This window comes from Camelus ferus, chromosome 10 (assembly GCF_009834535.1).
Source record: "Camelus ferus isolate YT-003-E chromosome 10, BCGSAC_Cfer_1.0, whole genome shotgun sequence".
In the NCBI taxonomy this organism is placed as follows: Eukaryota; Metazoa; Chordata; class Mammalia; order Artiodactyla; family Camelidae; genus Camelus; species Camelus ferus.
Genome location: NC_045705.1, coordinates 65,865,835 through 65,881,924, shown reverse-complemented (window position 1 = coordinate 65,881,924; position 16,090 = coordinate 65,865,835). Strand labels below are relative to the sequence as shown.

At 59.6% G+C, this 16,090-nt stretch overlaps 1 protein-coding gene across 9 annotated transcripts; it reads right to left on the bottom strand.

Annotated features, from left to right (window-relative positions):
- Window positions 1–160: 160 nt before the first annotated feature.
- On the bottom strand, window positions 161–15,769 carry EHBP1L1 (EH domain binding protein 1 like 1). Of its 9 annotated transcripts, none has more exons than XM_032489823.1 (21): window positions 15,261–15,758; window positions 12,731–12,788; window positions 12,455–12,550; window positions 12,056–12,109; window positions 11,798–11,976; window positions 11,579–11,721; window positions 11,076–11,111; window positions 10,925–10,987; window positions 10,665–10,827; window positions 9,750–10,494; window positions 8,109–8,291; window positions 7,493–7,650; window positions 7,356–7,404; window positions 6,292–6,933; window positions 2,531–2,600; window positions 2,361–2,410; window positions 2,140–2,263; window positions 1,809–1,908; window positions 1,015–1,088; window positions 818–932; window positions 161–681 (listed from the first exon to the last, which is right to left on the bottom strand). In XM_032489823.1, the coding sequence occupies exons 1-21, from the start codon at window positions 15,362–15,364 to the stop codon at window positions 582–584; spliced, it is 3,306 nt and encodes a 1,101-aa protein (XP_032345714.1). In that variant the 5' UTR covers window positions 15,365–15,758; the 3' UTR covers window positions 161–581. The 9 variants fall into 9 exon arrangements, with proteins under 9 accessions (XP_032345714.1, XP_032345715.1, XP_032345711.1 ...); XM_032489824.1 differs by having other exon boundaries at window positions 8,109–8,285; XM_032489820.1 differs by having other exon boundaries at window positions 8,109–10,494; window positions 15,261–15,769.
- Window positions 15,770–16,090: the final 321 nt, after the last annotated feature.

Here is a 16,090-nt window from a genome sequence, read left to right as displayed (position 1 = left end):
AGGCCAAGGTCAGGCCTCTGGTCCGGTCTCCGCCGGCAGCTGAGAAACCTCAAAGCCGCACAGCCCCACTTAGGATCGCAGACGACCTTATCGGCCAAGGCCCCACCCCTTTCCGCCTATTGAAAGTGCCGGTAGTCCTGAGAAAGCCCGGGCGCAATGGTTTGGCCTTTCTAACTTTATTGCTCGCGAGTAACAGGAAGGCGGGTAGGGCGGGGGCGCGGCAGTTCACGAGCCATCCCTCTCCCCTGGGGCTGGCCGGCCGGGCCCTGCCCTCGAGAAAGAGCTCTGGGGGTGCGCCTGGGACCCTCCGCCCGCCGCGAACACACGCACACACACTCACACGGACTAATAAATACGGCCCGGACGGCGCGGCCGCCCAGCCGCTCCTGTCCTTCGGGGCCCGAAGGGCCGCGCTTCCCCTCCACCTGAAGGGTAACGGCGGCCCCTACCGGCCGTGCGCGGCATCCGTGAGGGTCCGGTCCTCCCGAGCGCAGGGCCGAAGCGGCGACCCGGCGCGGCGGCGAGAAAAGCTGCAGTCCGGTTGGACCAGGAGGGGCGAAGACGTCTGGGCCCGCGCGGCCTCAGCTCAGCACGCAGCGTTCGCGCCGGCTCAGCTGCCGGCTCAGCTTGCGGCGCCGCTGCTCCAGGCCGCGTTCCAGGCGCTCGTCCTCCTCCAGCGCGCTGGGAGGGATCGGGTTAAAGTCAGCCCCAGCGTCGGGCCCCACACGCAGGCTGCCCCCCGGGGTCACGACCGAGCACCCCTCAGAGTACACCCCTGGAGCCTTCCCGGCTCCCAGAGCATCCTGGTCCCACTTACGTCCGCTCCTTCTGGTCCAGGTCCCGGACCAGCTCGTCGCGCTGGTTCACCAGCGACACCAACTCTTCCAGCAGCAGCTGCTCTCGGTGCTGCTGCGCGGCCGTTTTCAGCCAGTCTGAGGGCAGAGGAGTCTGGGGGTCAGGGGGTGCTCGCCCCTGCCGTGTCCTACCCCCCAGCCCCTGTGCCCCATCTCCCACCTTCAATGGCCAGCATGGCCCGCAGCTCCCGGCTAAGCAGCTCGAACCTCCGCTCCAAGTCCTGCTCTTCGATGCTGGGGGGTGGGGTGCCAGGTTAGGGAAAAGGGAATGGGAGGGAGTGCCCAGGGTTTTGACCACTCCCTGTCCCCCATCCCACCTGACCGCCAGTTTCCATTGAGGGCTGGGCCAAGGGCAGAGTTATACCCCAGTCCCCTCAGGGAATCATCTCTTGTTTCAACTGTTCCCCACTTGCTGGATATTTATATTGTCTCCTCCCCCAACCCAACCCTCTTTTTTAAAAATAAGAAACAACCTGGAAGGATTATTTGGATGAATATTACTCATAAACAGCAAGTATTAGACTAAAATTGTTTTGAAAAATGATCCAAAATGCAAGAGGGAGGCAGAACCACCTCTACCATGCAGGGCTATAATGGCAATGTTGGCAGAGAATTGCTTCTGCCCTCACTTGAGAAACCAGCTCAGCTGTCTCTAAGCCTCAGCGTTCCTTACTGTAAAGGAACAGGGACAAACTGGGGTGCTCAGCACTGATCTACCACATTTTCCTTTGGGCCTCAATTCTCTCATTCACAAAAATATTGCCAATTCAAGAGATATACACTATATTCAGAAAATTAGGGGGGAAATTAAGATGGTTGAGCAATTTCTGAAAAAAAAATCGTTGAAAGAAGCAAGCAGTAAACAGTTCTGATCAAAGTAGTTAAGATTCCATCTGTTCTGCTGGCCCTGGGTGGGCAGGGGTGGGGCCTAGACAGGGAAGGACCAGCACTCACAGCAGCTGCAGCTGGTCCTGCCTCCGGATGAGAGCGTTCTTCTTGTTGACCAGTGTGAACCACTCCTGGATCAGCACCTCCTCCTGCAGCCTGTTGGCACCTGAAATGGGCCAAGCCAGTCACCAGGCCTGCCACCAACCCCTGTGTCAGGAGTGGGGAGGGGGAGAGGGGTCTTGTTCCCTTGTGGCATCCCAGAAGCCAGAGCTGTGTGCCTCAGCGTGCCTCCTCCAGCCTTGGCTCCGCCCAACTCTTCCCAGGGTCAGAAAGAGCTGCAGGGAGGGGCAGATCTGGCAGCATGTGTGAGGGAGTGGACTCCAGATGCCTGCCCCACCTGACTCCATGAGGCTCCTCAGCTGCGTCTCCACCTCGGCTGCCCGCCCATCTATCTGCCTCTGCTCCTGCTCCAGAGCCTGTAGCTCTGCGCACACGTACTGACTTGTGTCCTGGAACCGTTGCTGGGTTGGAAAGAGGGGGCAGAGGACAGGGTGGGCTCAGCCCAGGCCCCACCTAGGAAGCCCAGCTATCAGCCCCTCCCACCTCAGCCCTCCTTACCAGCCCAGCCTCCTCCCCTGGGCTTGGGGGCGGTTCCTCTGATGTCCCACCTGCAGAAAGAGACAAGGCTAAGGGACCCCCAACTGACACCTGCCCCCAGAAGGTCCCCGGCTCAGCAACTGCGTGCAGCCTGAGTTGAGATGAGTCACCATCCCTTCAAAACTACTCACCTGGGGACTGCTGTGGGGCTGTGGCTGTGGGTGGGCCGGGGGCAGGGCTGGGGTCAGGGCTCATGCCTTCCTGTAGAGGAAAAGGCCAGTAAGGGCTTGGAGGGGCTCCCCGAGAGCCCACCAGAGCCTCGCACACACAGGGCAGAGGGTCCTCAATTCCAGGCCCTGCCCACCTCAGCAGCTTCTCCAGTCCTGCAAACACAGAACTCCACCACCACACGCTCTGGGGAAAGCGCCTCCTCCAGCAAAGGCCACAGACTTCACCATCCCAGGCCCTGTGGTCCTGGGCCAGTCCACTCCCATTCCCTGGGGAGTTCCGGGGGCCTCACAGGGCATTTGTGAGATGTAGGGGTGAAACTCTGTGGAGGGCCCACTGGGGCCTCTCTTCCCTCACGCCCCCTCCTCCATGTTGCTCCCTCAGGCCACCTCAGACTCCATCACCTACTGCTGGCATCTCCATCAGGGCCAGGGCCCCACACAGCAACACTGAGCTGACCTGGTGTGGTCATCGTGAGCCAGTACCTCTACCTCCTGACCAAAATGGAGCACCCTTCTGCCTGACCAATTCCCATACCTAGAGAATGCTGTGCTCTTCACAAAACACTCAGAACAGGACACGTGGCTGGATCTACCAACTGTCGCCTAGAAGGGCAGGGCTGGCCTCTCATGTGTTCTGCCCCTGGCAACTTGCTGAGACTGTCAGCCCTGCGGGCCCCCAACTTTCAGCTCAGCTGATAACCTGGCCCCCTTGATAGCTCCTGCTCTGGCCACCTCTCAGTGTCACCAGGTGGGGAGAAGGGGTTAAGCCACCTCACTGTCCACTCTACTCTGCACCTCCCTGAGTGGCAGTCCACTCAGATGCCATCCTCTCTGGCCTGGGTCAGTGGCGGCCTCTCCACCAGCCAACACCCACGCCCTGCCTGTTGACTTCATCCTCAAGCCACAACTGAGGGATCTCCCTAAAACCTTCACCCCTCAATGGTGTCACTCTCTCCCCACCCCACCTCAGCCCTCAGCCTCCTTGCCAAGGCCTGTTGGCAGCTCCAGCCCCAACTCCTACTGCCCTGAGCCCTACCCAGATGCCACCCTCTGGCCACAGTGATGGACTTTCGCTTCCCCAAATCATTTCCTCAGCCTGGAGCCAGCCTCTGTCTTGGGCAACTGGACACCCACTCAACCTTCATGACCCAGCTCAGCCCCACCTCCTCCAGAGGCCCCTTCACACAGTTTTTTTCCTTCCTTCCTGACTTTCATGCCTCCTGAAGCCTCCCTGACCCCCAGGTTGGGCAGATACTCCCACACCACGGTGCCCGAGGCTTCTCCCATCACAGATGTGACCCCACGGCTGCTGGGTACCCAGGTCTACCCAACCAGAGGCAGCCCCTGTGAACAGGATGGGGTCCAAAGGATGCACTCAGGGTACACCGGATAACAATTATGGCTGATGCCCAGTAAACATTTATTTGTGTGGGGGGCAGTGTGTATGCACTGACTTATTGAGTTCTCCCAACAACACTGTGAGGCAGGGATGAGTACCACCCCCACTTTACAGATGAGGAAACAGAGAGTCAGAGGTGACACTCATACAGGGCCTGGCTTATGCCCAGGGCTGTCTGATCCAAAGGTTTATTCCCTAGCTTATCCACTGATTTGCTGTTTCCTCGGGCCAGTCACACACACTGGGCCTGTTTGTGTCCTTGTACATAAAATGGGGAGAAATTCCAGCCCCATGTAAGATGGGGGTTGCTGGGCTCCAGAAAGGCATGTGGGGGAAAACATAGCTCCCCTTTTTTTGACAGCACCCTACAGTGGTGCCTCAATGACACTTTGCAGAGAACTTTTATGCCTTTGCTTCTCTCAGGAAAAGAAAACAGAGATTAAGTGGCTGGTCCAGGGTCACACAGCCAGTTAAGAGTGCTCAGCCCAGTAGAGGGCGCCATGTAAGAGCTGAGCCTCAAAACCCAGGTTCACATGTGTATCAACTCCCTTTGTCTCTTTCTTCGTCTCCCTGAGCCTCATCATTTCCACTTACAAAATGGGGTAACTGTTCCTCCCCAAAAAGGGCATTGTAGGAGTTGGTGAGGAGTTGATGAGGGGCTATGGGGCCAGGCACACAGCAAGTGCTCAACCGACAGGGCAGGCAGGGGCAGGAGAATGGAGAAACCCCAATCTCAGCAGCAACTAAGCTTACTCATGCCAACCCTGATGGGAACTCCAATGCTTCCTCACATCTGACCCAAATTCCCCTTTCTACACCCTCATGTGTGGCCCCTCCTCCAGGAAGCCTTGCTGGGCTGCACCAGAGGCAGGCACCCTGCCCTCCTCATGGCATTGCTTCACCCCCTCCTCAGTTTCAAGGTGCCTGACTTCATTGCATTCAGAACTTTGGGAGCTCCCAAGGCCGGGGAAGGTCCTACCTCCTCCCATTGCACACAGGAGGAGGGGATGTGAGTGGCCAATGGGGAGGAGTCCCCTCCAGTCCCAAGGGTTAAATATCTCCTGTGGGACAAGGGCTGGAGGAGGGCCTGGCTTGGAAGGGCCAGGTGCTGGGACTTAGGCCCAGAAGGATGAAGCCTCCCCTTTTGAGATATAAAAAGCCATTGATACACGTTAAGGGGGCTTTGGTCAAAGACCAACAGACAGGCTGAGGATAGCTGTCTAACACACCTGCTATGGGTGCCTCCAGTGCCCTCCCTGTTTCTCATTCATAGTCTCAGTGCTGCACTTCAGACCCTGCACTCAAGGCTCCTGCTCTCCTGGCCAGCCACATCACTGCCTGCGGACCTTACAGGATGTGACTGGCACTTTCCTAAACAAGACCTGAGCTTTCATGCTGCCACATTTTTGCTTGGGAGGTCCTGCCTCTTGAGAACCCCCCCCACTCCGATTCTTCACCTGGGAAAAGCTGCCCATCTTATCAGCCTGGCTCAAATGGCTGCTTCTTCCAAAAAGACTTTCCTTAGAACTCACGGGTCATCCCTGCACAGCTGAAGGCTTGGAGTGGCCCAACAGAGCTGCTGCCCCTGCTGTCCAAGATGGTGCAGCTGGAAAGCACACATGGCCTGGACTTCAGTGACTGTGAGTCCTTAAGCAAATCCCTGCCCTCTCTGGGACCACCTCCCCTTCAGTGCAGTACAAGACACCCTGGGAGACTGACCTGAGACCTGCAAGGGATCGGGGGAAATGGGTACCCAGCAGGGTTTCCCATCTCCAACCTTCCATTATCAGAGAAGAGAGAAAACTAGCCTCTAGCATCTGGAGTTAAAGATTCAAATCAGAGACTCTTGGGGTTGGGAGGCCCCAGAGAGCTCCCCTGAGTATAGAAACCCTGCTCCCAGTTTACAGGGAAGCTGGCTGACCCCCCGCCACCTGCGGAGCAAGAAATGCCCCCAACCCATTTTGTAGTTCATAAAGAGCTCTGCGCTGGGTGCCAGCTACACAGAGCCTTGTGGGAACTTTTCACTAACTGGGTACCAAGCCTTTAAAAGCACTAGCATATGCCCCAAGGTTGGCAACAAAGTCGGGCCCCCGCCCCAGGAGCGGCTCTGAGCCAGGGAGGTCTGTGTGCCCCGAGATGAGGAGCTCACTAGCTACCTCGTCCTCGCGGGGGGTCTCGTCTGCCACACGGGTCCCTCCAATCAAAAAGCACCTCCCCGCGTCCAGCGGAGGCCTCCCCCCACCCCGGCCCCCCCGGCCCCCCTCCCCCGCGCACTAGCTCAGCCCGCGGCTCCCCGACCCCCACGCCGCAGGAGGGCACTCACCGCTGCAGCTCCGCCAGCTCCCGGGGCTCCCGAGTCCGGATCGTCCACAGAGAAGGAGTTGCTGTTCCGCAGCCTCGAGCGCCTCTTCTTCAGCAGGTCTGCGTCGCGCACGTGGGAGAAGGAGCCATGCGCGCGGGGAGGGGGCACGGGCCCAGCCTCCGCGTTGACCGTCGGCCGCCGCAGCTTCACGCCGCCCGCGGCGCCCGGCGCCCCCACCCCGTTCACCAGACCCTCTCCCGGAGGCGCGGACGCCTGCCCATTGGCCGGGGCGTCGGCGGAGCGCGCCTCCTGGGCAGCCACGGCCCCGCGGTCCTTGGAGGCCACCTCAGGGGCCACTCCGTCTGCGGGGGTGACGGCCTCCTGGGGTTCCTGGGTCGCCTCGGCCCGGTGCTCGCGCAGCCGCTGCGCCAGGCCGCTGGCGTCCAGGTCGTCGGGCGGACTCTGCTGGGCGCTAGCCACGCGGTACGTGCCGGCGCCGCCGCCGCCCTCCAGCTGCACCAACTGCAGCTCCTGCCCTGTGCAGAAGGCGCGGATCTGGCACAGGTACGTCATGACGATGAGTTTGTCGGGCACAGTCAGCAGCACCATGTCCGCCGGCTCCAGCAGCCGCGATACGCCCAGGGCCGCGAAGCCATCGAAGGCCTAGGAGCAGTGCGTTAGGGTCAGCGGTGGCGGGCGTTACCCAGTGACACTGCGGTCCCCGGCTGGTACCACCCAGGGGGTCCCTGCAACGGGCATGCCAGGGTTTGCCAACAACGCCTGCACCCTCCTATTGGAAGAAATCTAGCAACAGGGCCCGCCCCCGCGTTACCCAGCAACTGCACACCAAAGGGTGGTTTCCAAAACACCATCTGGTGGAAATATGCTTTAAAAAAACAAAGCTAAACTAAGAAAAATGAACACTTTAAAGACCAAAAGGGTAATAAGTGGCAGAACTTCCAAAAGCCACAGCTGGGGCCCTGAGGCCCAGACTCCTCTTCTCCACACAGATAGACAAATCTTACACACCTAGGCCTGGTTTTACACCCTCTTTCCCTCCAGGCATCACTCCCTCCCCATCTCACCTGCTTGTTGTTCTGTTTGATGTTGAGTGGGTCAAGGGAGGCAAAGTCGCTGCAGAGAGAGCAAGGATCAGAGGCTGGATTCACACCACCCTCCCAGCAGGCTCCCCCATTCATTCGCATCCCCTCTGGCAGCTCACATCTTGTCTGGGTAGAATCGATGCAGAATGGCACAGAAGGCCAAGCCGTTGCGCCATGATGTGGTAAAGTTGGTGATGCGGACACCACGGTAGCCAGCGGTGACTTCCTGGCACCACTCCAGCAGGGACTGGCTAAAGCTCACCAGGGCAGGCGGTGCCTGGGGACACAGGGAAGGGCTTAGGAAATGTGAACATGGGACTTGTACTCTCTGCCCCTTGGGCACAAAAGAGCTTCAGCTCTGGGTTTGCAGGAGTCACCGCAGACTGCTGGACCTAGCTTTATGGTCAGGCAAAAAGGTTTCCAGCTCTGCAGTTAGCTACTAAAGTCACCTACAAGGTCAGTGACCCCCAGGGAAGATCAGAAGTCACCAGCAGCCACACCTCCAGGTCAGCCCAGAAAATTAGCTCTAGGAGTGTCCCACTCCATGCAGCCCAGAGAAGACAGGGTAGGGGAGCCAGGGCATCTTGAGAGAGGAGCGGGTGAGGGGCTCCTTAAAGCTGAGCCCCTGTCCCACCCCACCCCAGTCGACCAGGTGGGTCCATGCAGAGCCGCCGTTCGCTCAGCCTGGGTTAGTGGAAAGCAGCAGACTGGGCCCTCAGCAGCCCCCATCCCTACCTGGCTGCCCGGCAGCCTCCTGTCCTCTTCAGGCTCCTCTGGGGAAGAGGCCCCCAAGGGCCTGGGCACCCCAGCCCCTGCCCCACTGGCTACCTGCGCCTCAATCAGGCTGGCCTCTGGGAGGTTTCCCTCAGCTTCTTTTCCCTTCTCGGTTCCTGAGACCCCAGCCTCTGCTTCCTGGGCCTCAAAAATACCAGATTGGTTCTCTGAAGCCCCTGGAACCTCCATCTCTGGTTCATTGGCTTCCCAAACCCCAGACCTGGCCTCTGAAACCCCCCAAACCCCAGCCTCTGCCTCCTGTTCCCTCAAAATTGTAGTCTCCGCCTCTGCTCCCTGGGACTCTAAAATTCCATGCTTTATGACTGGGACCCTTAAAGCCTCATATTTGAGGGTCCTCCAGAGTCCAGTCTCTGCCTCCTGGACCCCAGAAGTTTTGGCCTTTGCTTTCTCAGCCTCTAAAACGGTACTTTCTGTCTGTTGAGTCTCCAGTCCCTCAGCCTCTACCATTCTAGCCACTGGCCTTGAAAACCCTGAATCACCCACTTCTGTCTCCTCAGGCCCCACTATCTTAGTCTCTGTTCCTGGGACCCCTGAACCCCCAAATGCCATCTCCTGGGTCCCCAATATCCCTGCTTCTGCCGTCTTAGTCTCTGTCTCTGGGACCCCTGAACCCACTACCTCTATCTCCTGCGTCCCCAATATCTCAGCTTCTGCTGTCTCAGTCTCTATCTCTGGGACCCCTGAACCCCCTACCTCTGTCTTCTGGGTCCCCAGGACCTCAGCTTCTGCTGTCTCAGTCTCTATCTCAGGGACCCCTAAACCCACTACCTCTGTCTCCTGGGTCCCCGGGATCTCAGCTTCTGCTGTCTCAGTCTCTATCTCTGGGACCCCTGAACCCACTACCTCTGTCTCCTGGGTCCCCAGGACCTCAGCTTCTGCTGTCTCAGTCTCTATCTCAGGGACCCCTAAACCCACTACCTCTGTCTCCTGGGTCCCCGGGATCTCAGCTTCTGCTGTCTCAGTCTCAAACCCTGTGACCTCAGAACCTTCTAACTCTGTTTCCTGGGTCCTTGTTATCTCTGATTTTATCTCTGAGACCCCTGAAAACCTCATCTCTGTCTCCTGGGCCCCCAATATTTCAGATTCTGCTCTCTCAGCTTCTATCTTCAGCACTCTTGAACCCCCAGATATCTCCTGGGTCCCTAATATCTCCGTCTCTGACACCCTAGTCTTTATCCCCAGAACTCCTGAACCCCCAGCCTCTGTTTCCTGCGTCCCCAGTACCTTATACTCTGCCATCCCAGCCTCTGTCCCGGGGACCCCTAAAATCCTTACCCCTGTTTTCTGGGTCCCTAGTTCCTTAGACTCTGTCATCTCAGCAGCCTCTGACTCCAGGACCCCTGATCTCACTCTTTTTGTCTCCTGGGTCCCCAATATCTCTGCTTCTGCTGTCTCGGTCTCTATCTGTGGAAACACTGAGCCCCCCACTTCCATCTCCTGGGTCCCCAATGACTCTGATTCTACCACCCTAGTCTCTGGTCCCGGGACCCTTGAATCCCCAGTTTCTACCTCCCAGACCCTCAGATCCCTAGACACTGCCCCCTGGTCAGCTGCTAGTGGGGCCCCTTGGTACCTGCTCACCTGGGGACTGGCACTTGCTGCTCCAACAGAGGTGCCCTGCTCCAGGCCTGTCCCCCCAATACCCAGGGCTCTGTTCTTCACCTCTGCACCCTCTTTCTCCTGGCCTGCAGCAGCCCTGATCCCCTTGAGGTCACCAAGATGCCTGGAATGCCCTGCAGGCTCTGCTGGAGGTGGGCTCAGGATTGTGTGAGCCTCATCCCTGGTCCTGACGCCTGTCTTCCCCTGAGAGCCCCTTGGAGGAGCCTCAGGAGTCCCCTTGAATCTTGCCTCAGATGTCACCCCTGTAGACTCTGGTCCCTTAGTGTCCACATGTCTCACATTTGACCTCCGCTGAGCATCCACTTGACCTATTCCTAAACTCTCTTCAGCCTCCCAAGCTCTGACATCTGACCTCTTCTTATTCACCTCTCTGACTCCTAACCCATGCTCAGTGGCCAACCCACTAGCCTCTGGCCTGTCCCCAATGCCCCCTTCCTCAGCCATGGGTTTCTGCCCTTCCAAAACTTTGCTGGAGTGTCTGTCCTCAGTGCTTGGGCCCAGCCCTGCTCCCTGGGCTTCTGTCCCTTCCTGAGGGCTTTCCAGGGCCTGGGTCTCCACAGCAGAATCCACTCCTGCTGGGGGAGCCCCTGAGTCTTTGGGGGCCTCATCATCCTCTTGGTGGACTGGGGGCCAGGGGGCATCAGAGCCTTTCCGGAGCCGAGGGGCCGGGGTGGGGGCCACATCTTGGCCTGGCTGTCTTGAGGACCTGAAGAGAGAGCAGGAGGGTGCATTGCAGGTGGGGCATTTGGCCCCCCTCTCAGCTCCTCTTCCAGCCTTTCAGATTGCTGGGGCCCTGGAAAGGTGGTTAGGTGAGGGGAGTGCAACTTCTTGAGAATAGACAGGGGATGGGGCTGTGGGGCTGGTTCCATAGCTCACCTTGTCTCGGGTGGGGTTCTGGGGGGCCTGGGGGCCTTGGGCCCCACCTGGCCCCCAGCTATGGTAGCTGGTTCTGACTCCTGGCCCCGGGAGGCCCTGGCTGGGGGCGCAGGGGCACTCACAGGTGCTGGGCTGGTATCCTCAGCACTAGAAGGGCTGGCAGCTGCGGGGAAGAAAGAGAGGTAGTGTTGAGGCCTGGGCTCTGTGACTGGATGTCCAGTGCCCCCCACAACCCCCTGCAACCCCAGCCTGGGCCTCACCTGCCTGCTGGAGCCGGCCCTCTTCCTCCTCCTCACAAAGTGTCTTCAGCTCCCGAGAGGCATCTGGGGGCAGGGATTGGAGGGCAGGGTCAGCCCAGGGAAGAGCCCTGCAGGCCTGACCCCCTCCCCACAACTAGAATGCTGGGCCTACCTGGGAGACGCCCCAGCCTCAGGGCACTGCCCCAGCCTACGAGAAGAGACAGGCCCATGGATGCAGAGAAGAGAGAAAGACAGGGCAGACAAGGACAGACAGAAAAAAAGCCTTAACAAGCAAAAGGGAGGGATGAGGGTGAGTGGTGAGGGGTGGTGAGCCTGGACTGCAGCCCCTCTCTGCACTTTTGGCCCAGCTGCCTCAGGGCAGGTACAGACCTGGGCAGGCATCCACCTAGGGGTGAGGAGAGGGCCAGGGACACTGGGAGGTGCTGGGAACCCATCTGGAAGGACTCAGCTAAGGACCAAGGTCACTATGGGACCAGGGGTCAAGTCTGGATATTTAGGGCCACTGAGCAGATTGGGACCTTCTGGCCATAGAGAGCTCCCACCATGGAGTGTGCTCAAGCTGGCCCTGCCCCGACACAGCAAGTGGATTACGGCCCGGGTTATCCTCAGCCTCCCTAGGTCCTGGTGATCTCAATCCACGGGTGGTGAGCCTACCTGGCTGGGGGACACGAGCCCGCACCTCCAGGGTCCCTGGACCATTAGCCTCCTCCTCGTCACTCTCAGCAAAGTCCTCCAAGTTGCCCACATCACTAGGCTTCATGCTCATGAGGCTCGCAAGACTCTGCATGTCATCATCCCTGGGGGTCAGAGGTCAGAGGTGAGGGCTGGTCAGAGGTTTCAGATTAGGGCCCAGGAGGGCAGTGGGGCACTCACGTGGCTCGGCCCTCCCGCAGCAGCACCCCCGAGAGAGTGAGGCTCAGCTCGGCCTGCACCACCTTCACCGACTTGGGCTTCAGCCGCAACCGCAGCGGAACTTGGGCAGGCACAGGCCCTGCATGGCGGGCCAGGTCTACCTCAGCCGTGGCCAGCACCTTCCGCTGCCCCTTGGACTCCTGTGGGCCAGGGGAAGGAGGATCAGTGCTGCTCCAGAGTGCCCAAGACCCCAGGCTCCAGCCCACCCTGGCCACTCACATTCTCAATAATAAACGTCCACTCTTTGGCCTCATACTGGTCCACGTGGGGGTCCTGGGAAAGAGGGACACTGGTGAGTACAGGGACTGCTGGGGTGGGGCAGGGCAGGGAAGAGCCTGTGCTGGCTCAGGTGTTTGTTCAGGGCCTTCACACATGTTGGTCCCTCCTGGCAGGTATGCTCCCCAGCTTCTCCTGATCCCAGCTCTCTCTCATACTATATGTGGAGGGTATGACCTGCTGGGTCCCTCAGGCTGTGGAGACCCCTTGCCATGATTCTTGGTTTCACCCCCCTGTCCTTTCTTGTTTGGATGCATAACCCACCCAGGGACTCCTGTGGCTGCCCACAGCACTGGCAATCATCGGCTCATCCCCATCTGTGCAGGAGGGCTGGAGACTCACCCGGTACAGGGTCACAGAGATGTCCACATTCTCAGGTACCATCCACACCACGGTGCCCCGGTATGGGTTCTGGATGCCCGGTTGCCAGCTGTGGGCCTACAATAAGCAGTCTGAGTCCTCCACCAGTCTTAACTCTCCCCCGAAACCCCTTGTCCTTATCTCCAGTCTTGACCCTATCTTTCTCTCCCTATGATCTGAACCTGATTCCACTCCCCCATCACCCTTACCCACTTAACCCACCCACCCAATTAGCCCCAACCCCAATCTGGACCCTACCTTGGAGCAGATGCGCCGGTTCCGCCGGGTCCACACAACCACCAGCTTATCAGGTTGCCTGGGAGGCAGGGGAGAGGGGCTACTCAGTCAGGCCCACCCAGCCTCTCCATCTCCTCCAGAGTCTTCCTTCTGCCTCGACCCCCTACCCACTGAACAGGGCCTGGACAGCCCCTTATCTGGGGCCCCAGGGAGCAGGGTGGGGCTGCTGAGGCAGGGTGTGGCCTGGGTCAGAAGGGCAAAGGGCCATGGGTTGACAGGGATTATGAAGACAGTGATATAGAGAGACAGGCATACACAGAGACAGAGAGATACACAAAAACACAACAAGGGCCCTGCAAGAAACACAGACACAGGAAGAGACAGACTCAGAGTAACAGAAGTCCATTCATTCACAAATATTTGCAGAGTGCATACTGTCACCCCAGCCCAATATGAGGACAGAGCAGAGCAAAGGAAAGCCTTCTGGGGTTGAGGACTATGGCAGTGAGGGAAGAGTCCCAATTAAGAAGGAAAATAAATTAACAAACTGACTTCAGAGAGATGGGAGATTGCCGCTGGGGTCTCCTTAAGGTTGGATGTCTCAGCAGAGGTATGAGTCGGGGAGGGATGGGCTGTGTAAGGGTCTGGAGAAGGGAGACTCCAGGCAGAGGGAATGGCAAGTGCCAGGGTCCAAGGATTCTGGTAGGTGTAGGGTTGGGTCGGGGCAGAACGTGGGAAGTCGTCAGAGACCCATAGGGTCAGCTTGTCATGAGATACCCTCCCAGGGCCTTCCATGCCCAGCCCTTTGCTTTGCAGGGCCCCTGACTCCCACAGAGGACACTAGGGAAAAAATTTCAGAAGGTGACATCTAAGCTGAACAGCATATGCCAGGGCAAAGAGATGTGGGGAGACAGATAAAGCGAGAGGAGAGTCGCCTGTGCAGGGCCAAGTCCCAGACATGTGGCTGGGCCTGGAAGGGAGAGGCTCCTTTGGGTTAGATGTTCCAACTGCTGCCCAGGAGGGTGGAAATGGTTAGGGAGCATCAGGCCAAGGGCAGCACAAGAGCCCTCCTTGCCTGTACCCCCTCCCATGCCAGGATGCTCAGGTTCACCCAGCTCACTGCCCCGCTGGAGGCCAAGCCAGGACAAATGGCTCTCCTGTCAATCCCTGAGGATGCTGAGACCCAGAGAGGTTAGGGGCCAGGCAAGGTTACACAGCTAAGCCTAGAGCCCTCCAGCCTGGAGCCAAGTACCCCTCCTTGACTCCAAACTTCAGGTGATGGCTGACTAAGGGTAGCCATGGGGCCTTCCCAGAAAGGGGAAGCAGACAGTGGGAGCCTAGAGAGGGCGGGGCCTGGCTAGGCAGCCTGACTCAGGCTGGGCACGCCCTCCTGGGGAGCTAAGACCTGGGCAGGGGCAGCTTCCTAGCCTGGGCTCCCAGCGAAAAAGCAAAGGAGGCCCTGCCCACCCTCTGTGACTCAGACAAGTTGACACTGCCCGCACACTCAGCCAGGATGCTGGGGCAGAAGGTAGAAGCCAGAAGCCAGAGGCCAGAGTTCAAGTCCCAGCCCTGTGCTGTGTTACCCCAGCCAGCTCCTGTCCTTTCTGGGCCTCGCTGAATGGTGTGAACGACCCTCTGGCTGGCCCAGTCAAGTCTGGGGACATGGCAGCTGCCCAAGGGACCCCAGTCTCCTGCTCACTCCCCTCCCCTTGGACCCTCTGGTCCTTTCCTGTCCTTCCTCTTGGGAGCCTAAATTTAGCCCCGCCTGGCGGGTGAGGCCCCCACAGCTGTGCCCTAATCCAGCCAAGGGAAGCTGACACCAGTAAGCACATATATTTAGGGTGTGACGCAGGAACCTGGGCAGCTGCGGGTGGGGGCATGTGAAGGAGATGCCCCTGGTTCCTTTGGCAGTCCGGCCCAGGTCCTGCACCCTTCACACATTTCCCCCCCACACCACCACCTTGCCTTCCCCAGGCTCAGGCCCCTTTAAGCTGCTCCCTGCCTCCCTCCTCATCCCTCCCAGTGCTCAGTTTCCCCTTTTAAGGATATTGCGGAGATGCATCCAGCCTCCCAGCGCCTACTCTGGCTGAAGGGGTGGGTGGTTCCTCTGCATCAACAAATGGGCAGGGGAGGAGGGGGCAACATCCTTGTTCTGAGTTGGACTAAGGTCCATGGAGTTTTCCGTCCCAGCTCCACCACCTGCAGATTTCAAAACTTGCTTCCTTTTCTGATACTACCCTGTACCATCCCTCTGGCCAAAAACATGAGGCCTCCTTTCTCCCAGTCCTGAGAGCAGCTGAGGAAAGTGTGGGCACAGATTCTCAGGCCAGGAAGTCCTGACCTCCATTCCCCAAACGCTGCCCCCCCCCAACTCTGGGGATCCCACAAGCTGCAAGGGCACTTTTGAGTTTCTGTGCCTAGGTCACCAGGGCCCAAACTAGGGTAGGGGGCCTCTTTGGCCACTGCGCTGGGGGCAGGGCTGTCAGGCTTCAAAGGCCAGATGGGGTCTCAGCCAGCCTGGGGGACTCCCACTGGCCTCCCTCCCACTCACCATTTCTTGGTGCACTCCACCACCAGCTCGTGGTAACAGGCCACAAACTGGAACTTGGCGGCCCGCTTGCCCACGCGCTGCAGGCGCTTCCACACCGAGGTCATGGCCCTCGCTGCCCCGCCGCCCACTCCTCAGACCTGGGGCTCCCGCTGGCCCGCGACCGCTGGCCCGACCCAGGTCCCCATGGCCTCCCGGGCTCCTATTGGCGCCGCCCGCCCCGTCCGTGCGGAGGGGTCCGAGGAGCGGAGCCGGGGCGGATCTCCCCGCCGCCGCCGCTGGGGCCCGCCGGGTGGTCTGGCTGAGTCGGCGGGGTCGTCTGGGGCGCGTCGGGTCGCTGGAGCGCGGAGCAGCGAGCGCGCCGTTTCCTGGAGCCGCACCCCCGTCGGAAGGCGGGCGGGGCTCGGGCGGGAGCGCGGGGGCGGGGCGGCCCGGCTTCCGGGACCTCGCGCGGCGAGCGCGGGGCGTGGGGGACGCCTGGACCTAGGCGCGGGCTCTCTGTGCTCCCAGACGGCGTGGAGGCGCGGGCCGGGCAAGGGACCACCAGCAATTGGTGCCGCCCTCGCGAGCGCTGCCCCGGCCGCCTCCCTTCCTGCCCGCAGCCCTGGGAGGTACGTACTGGTGGCCCCATTTCACAGGCTGGGGAAAGAGACCCAGAAAGGAGAAGAGACTTGAAGGGCCACAGTGCGCTGGGCCAGAGCCAACTGTCCTCGACAATGAGGCGGCCGACTCCGACTACCACCCACGTGTTAACAAGAGCAGGAAGAAGCAGAGTCAGGGGCCAACCCAGGTGGCCCTATCTGTGGACAACACCCACTCACAGTCTCAGAACC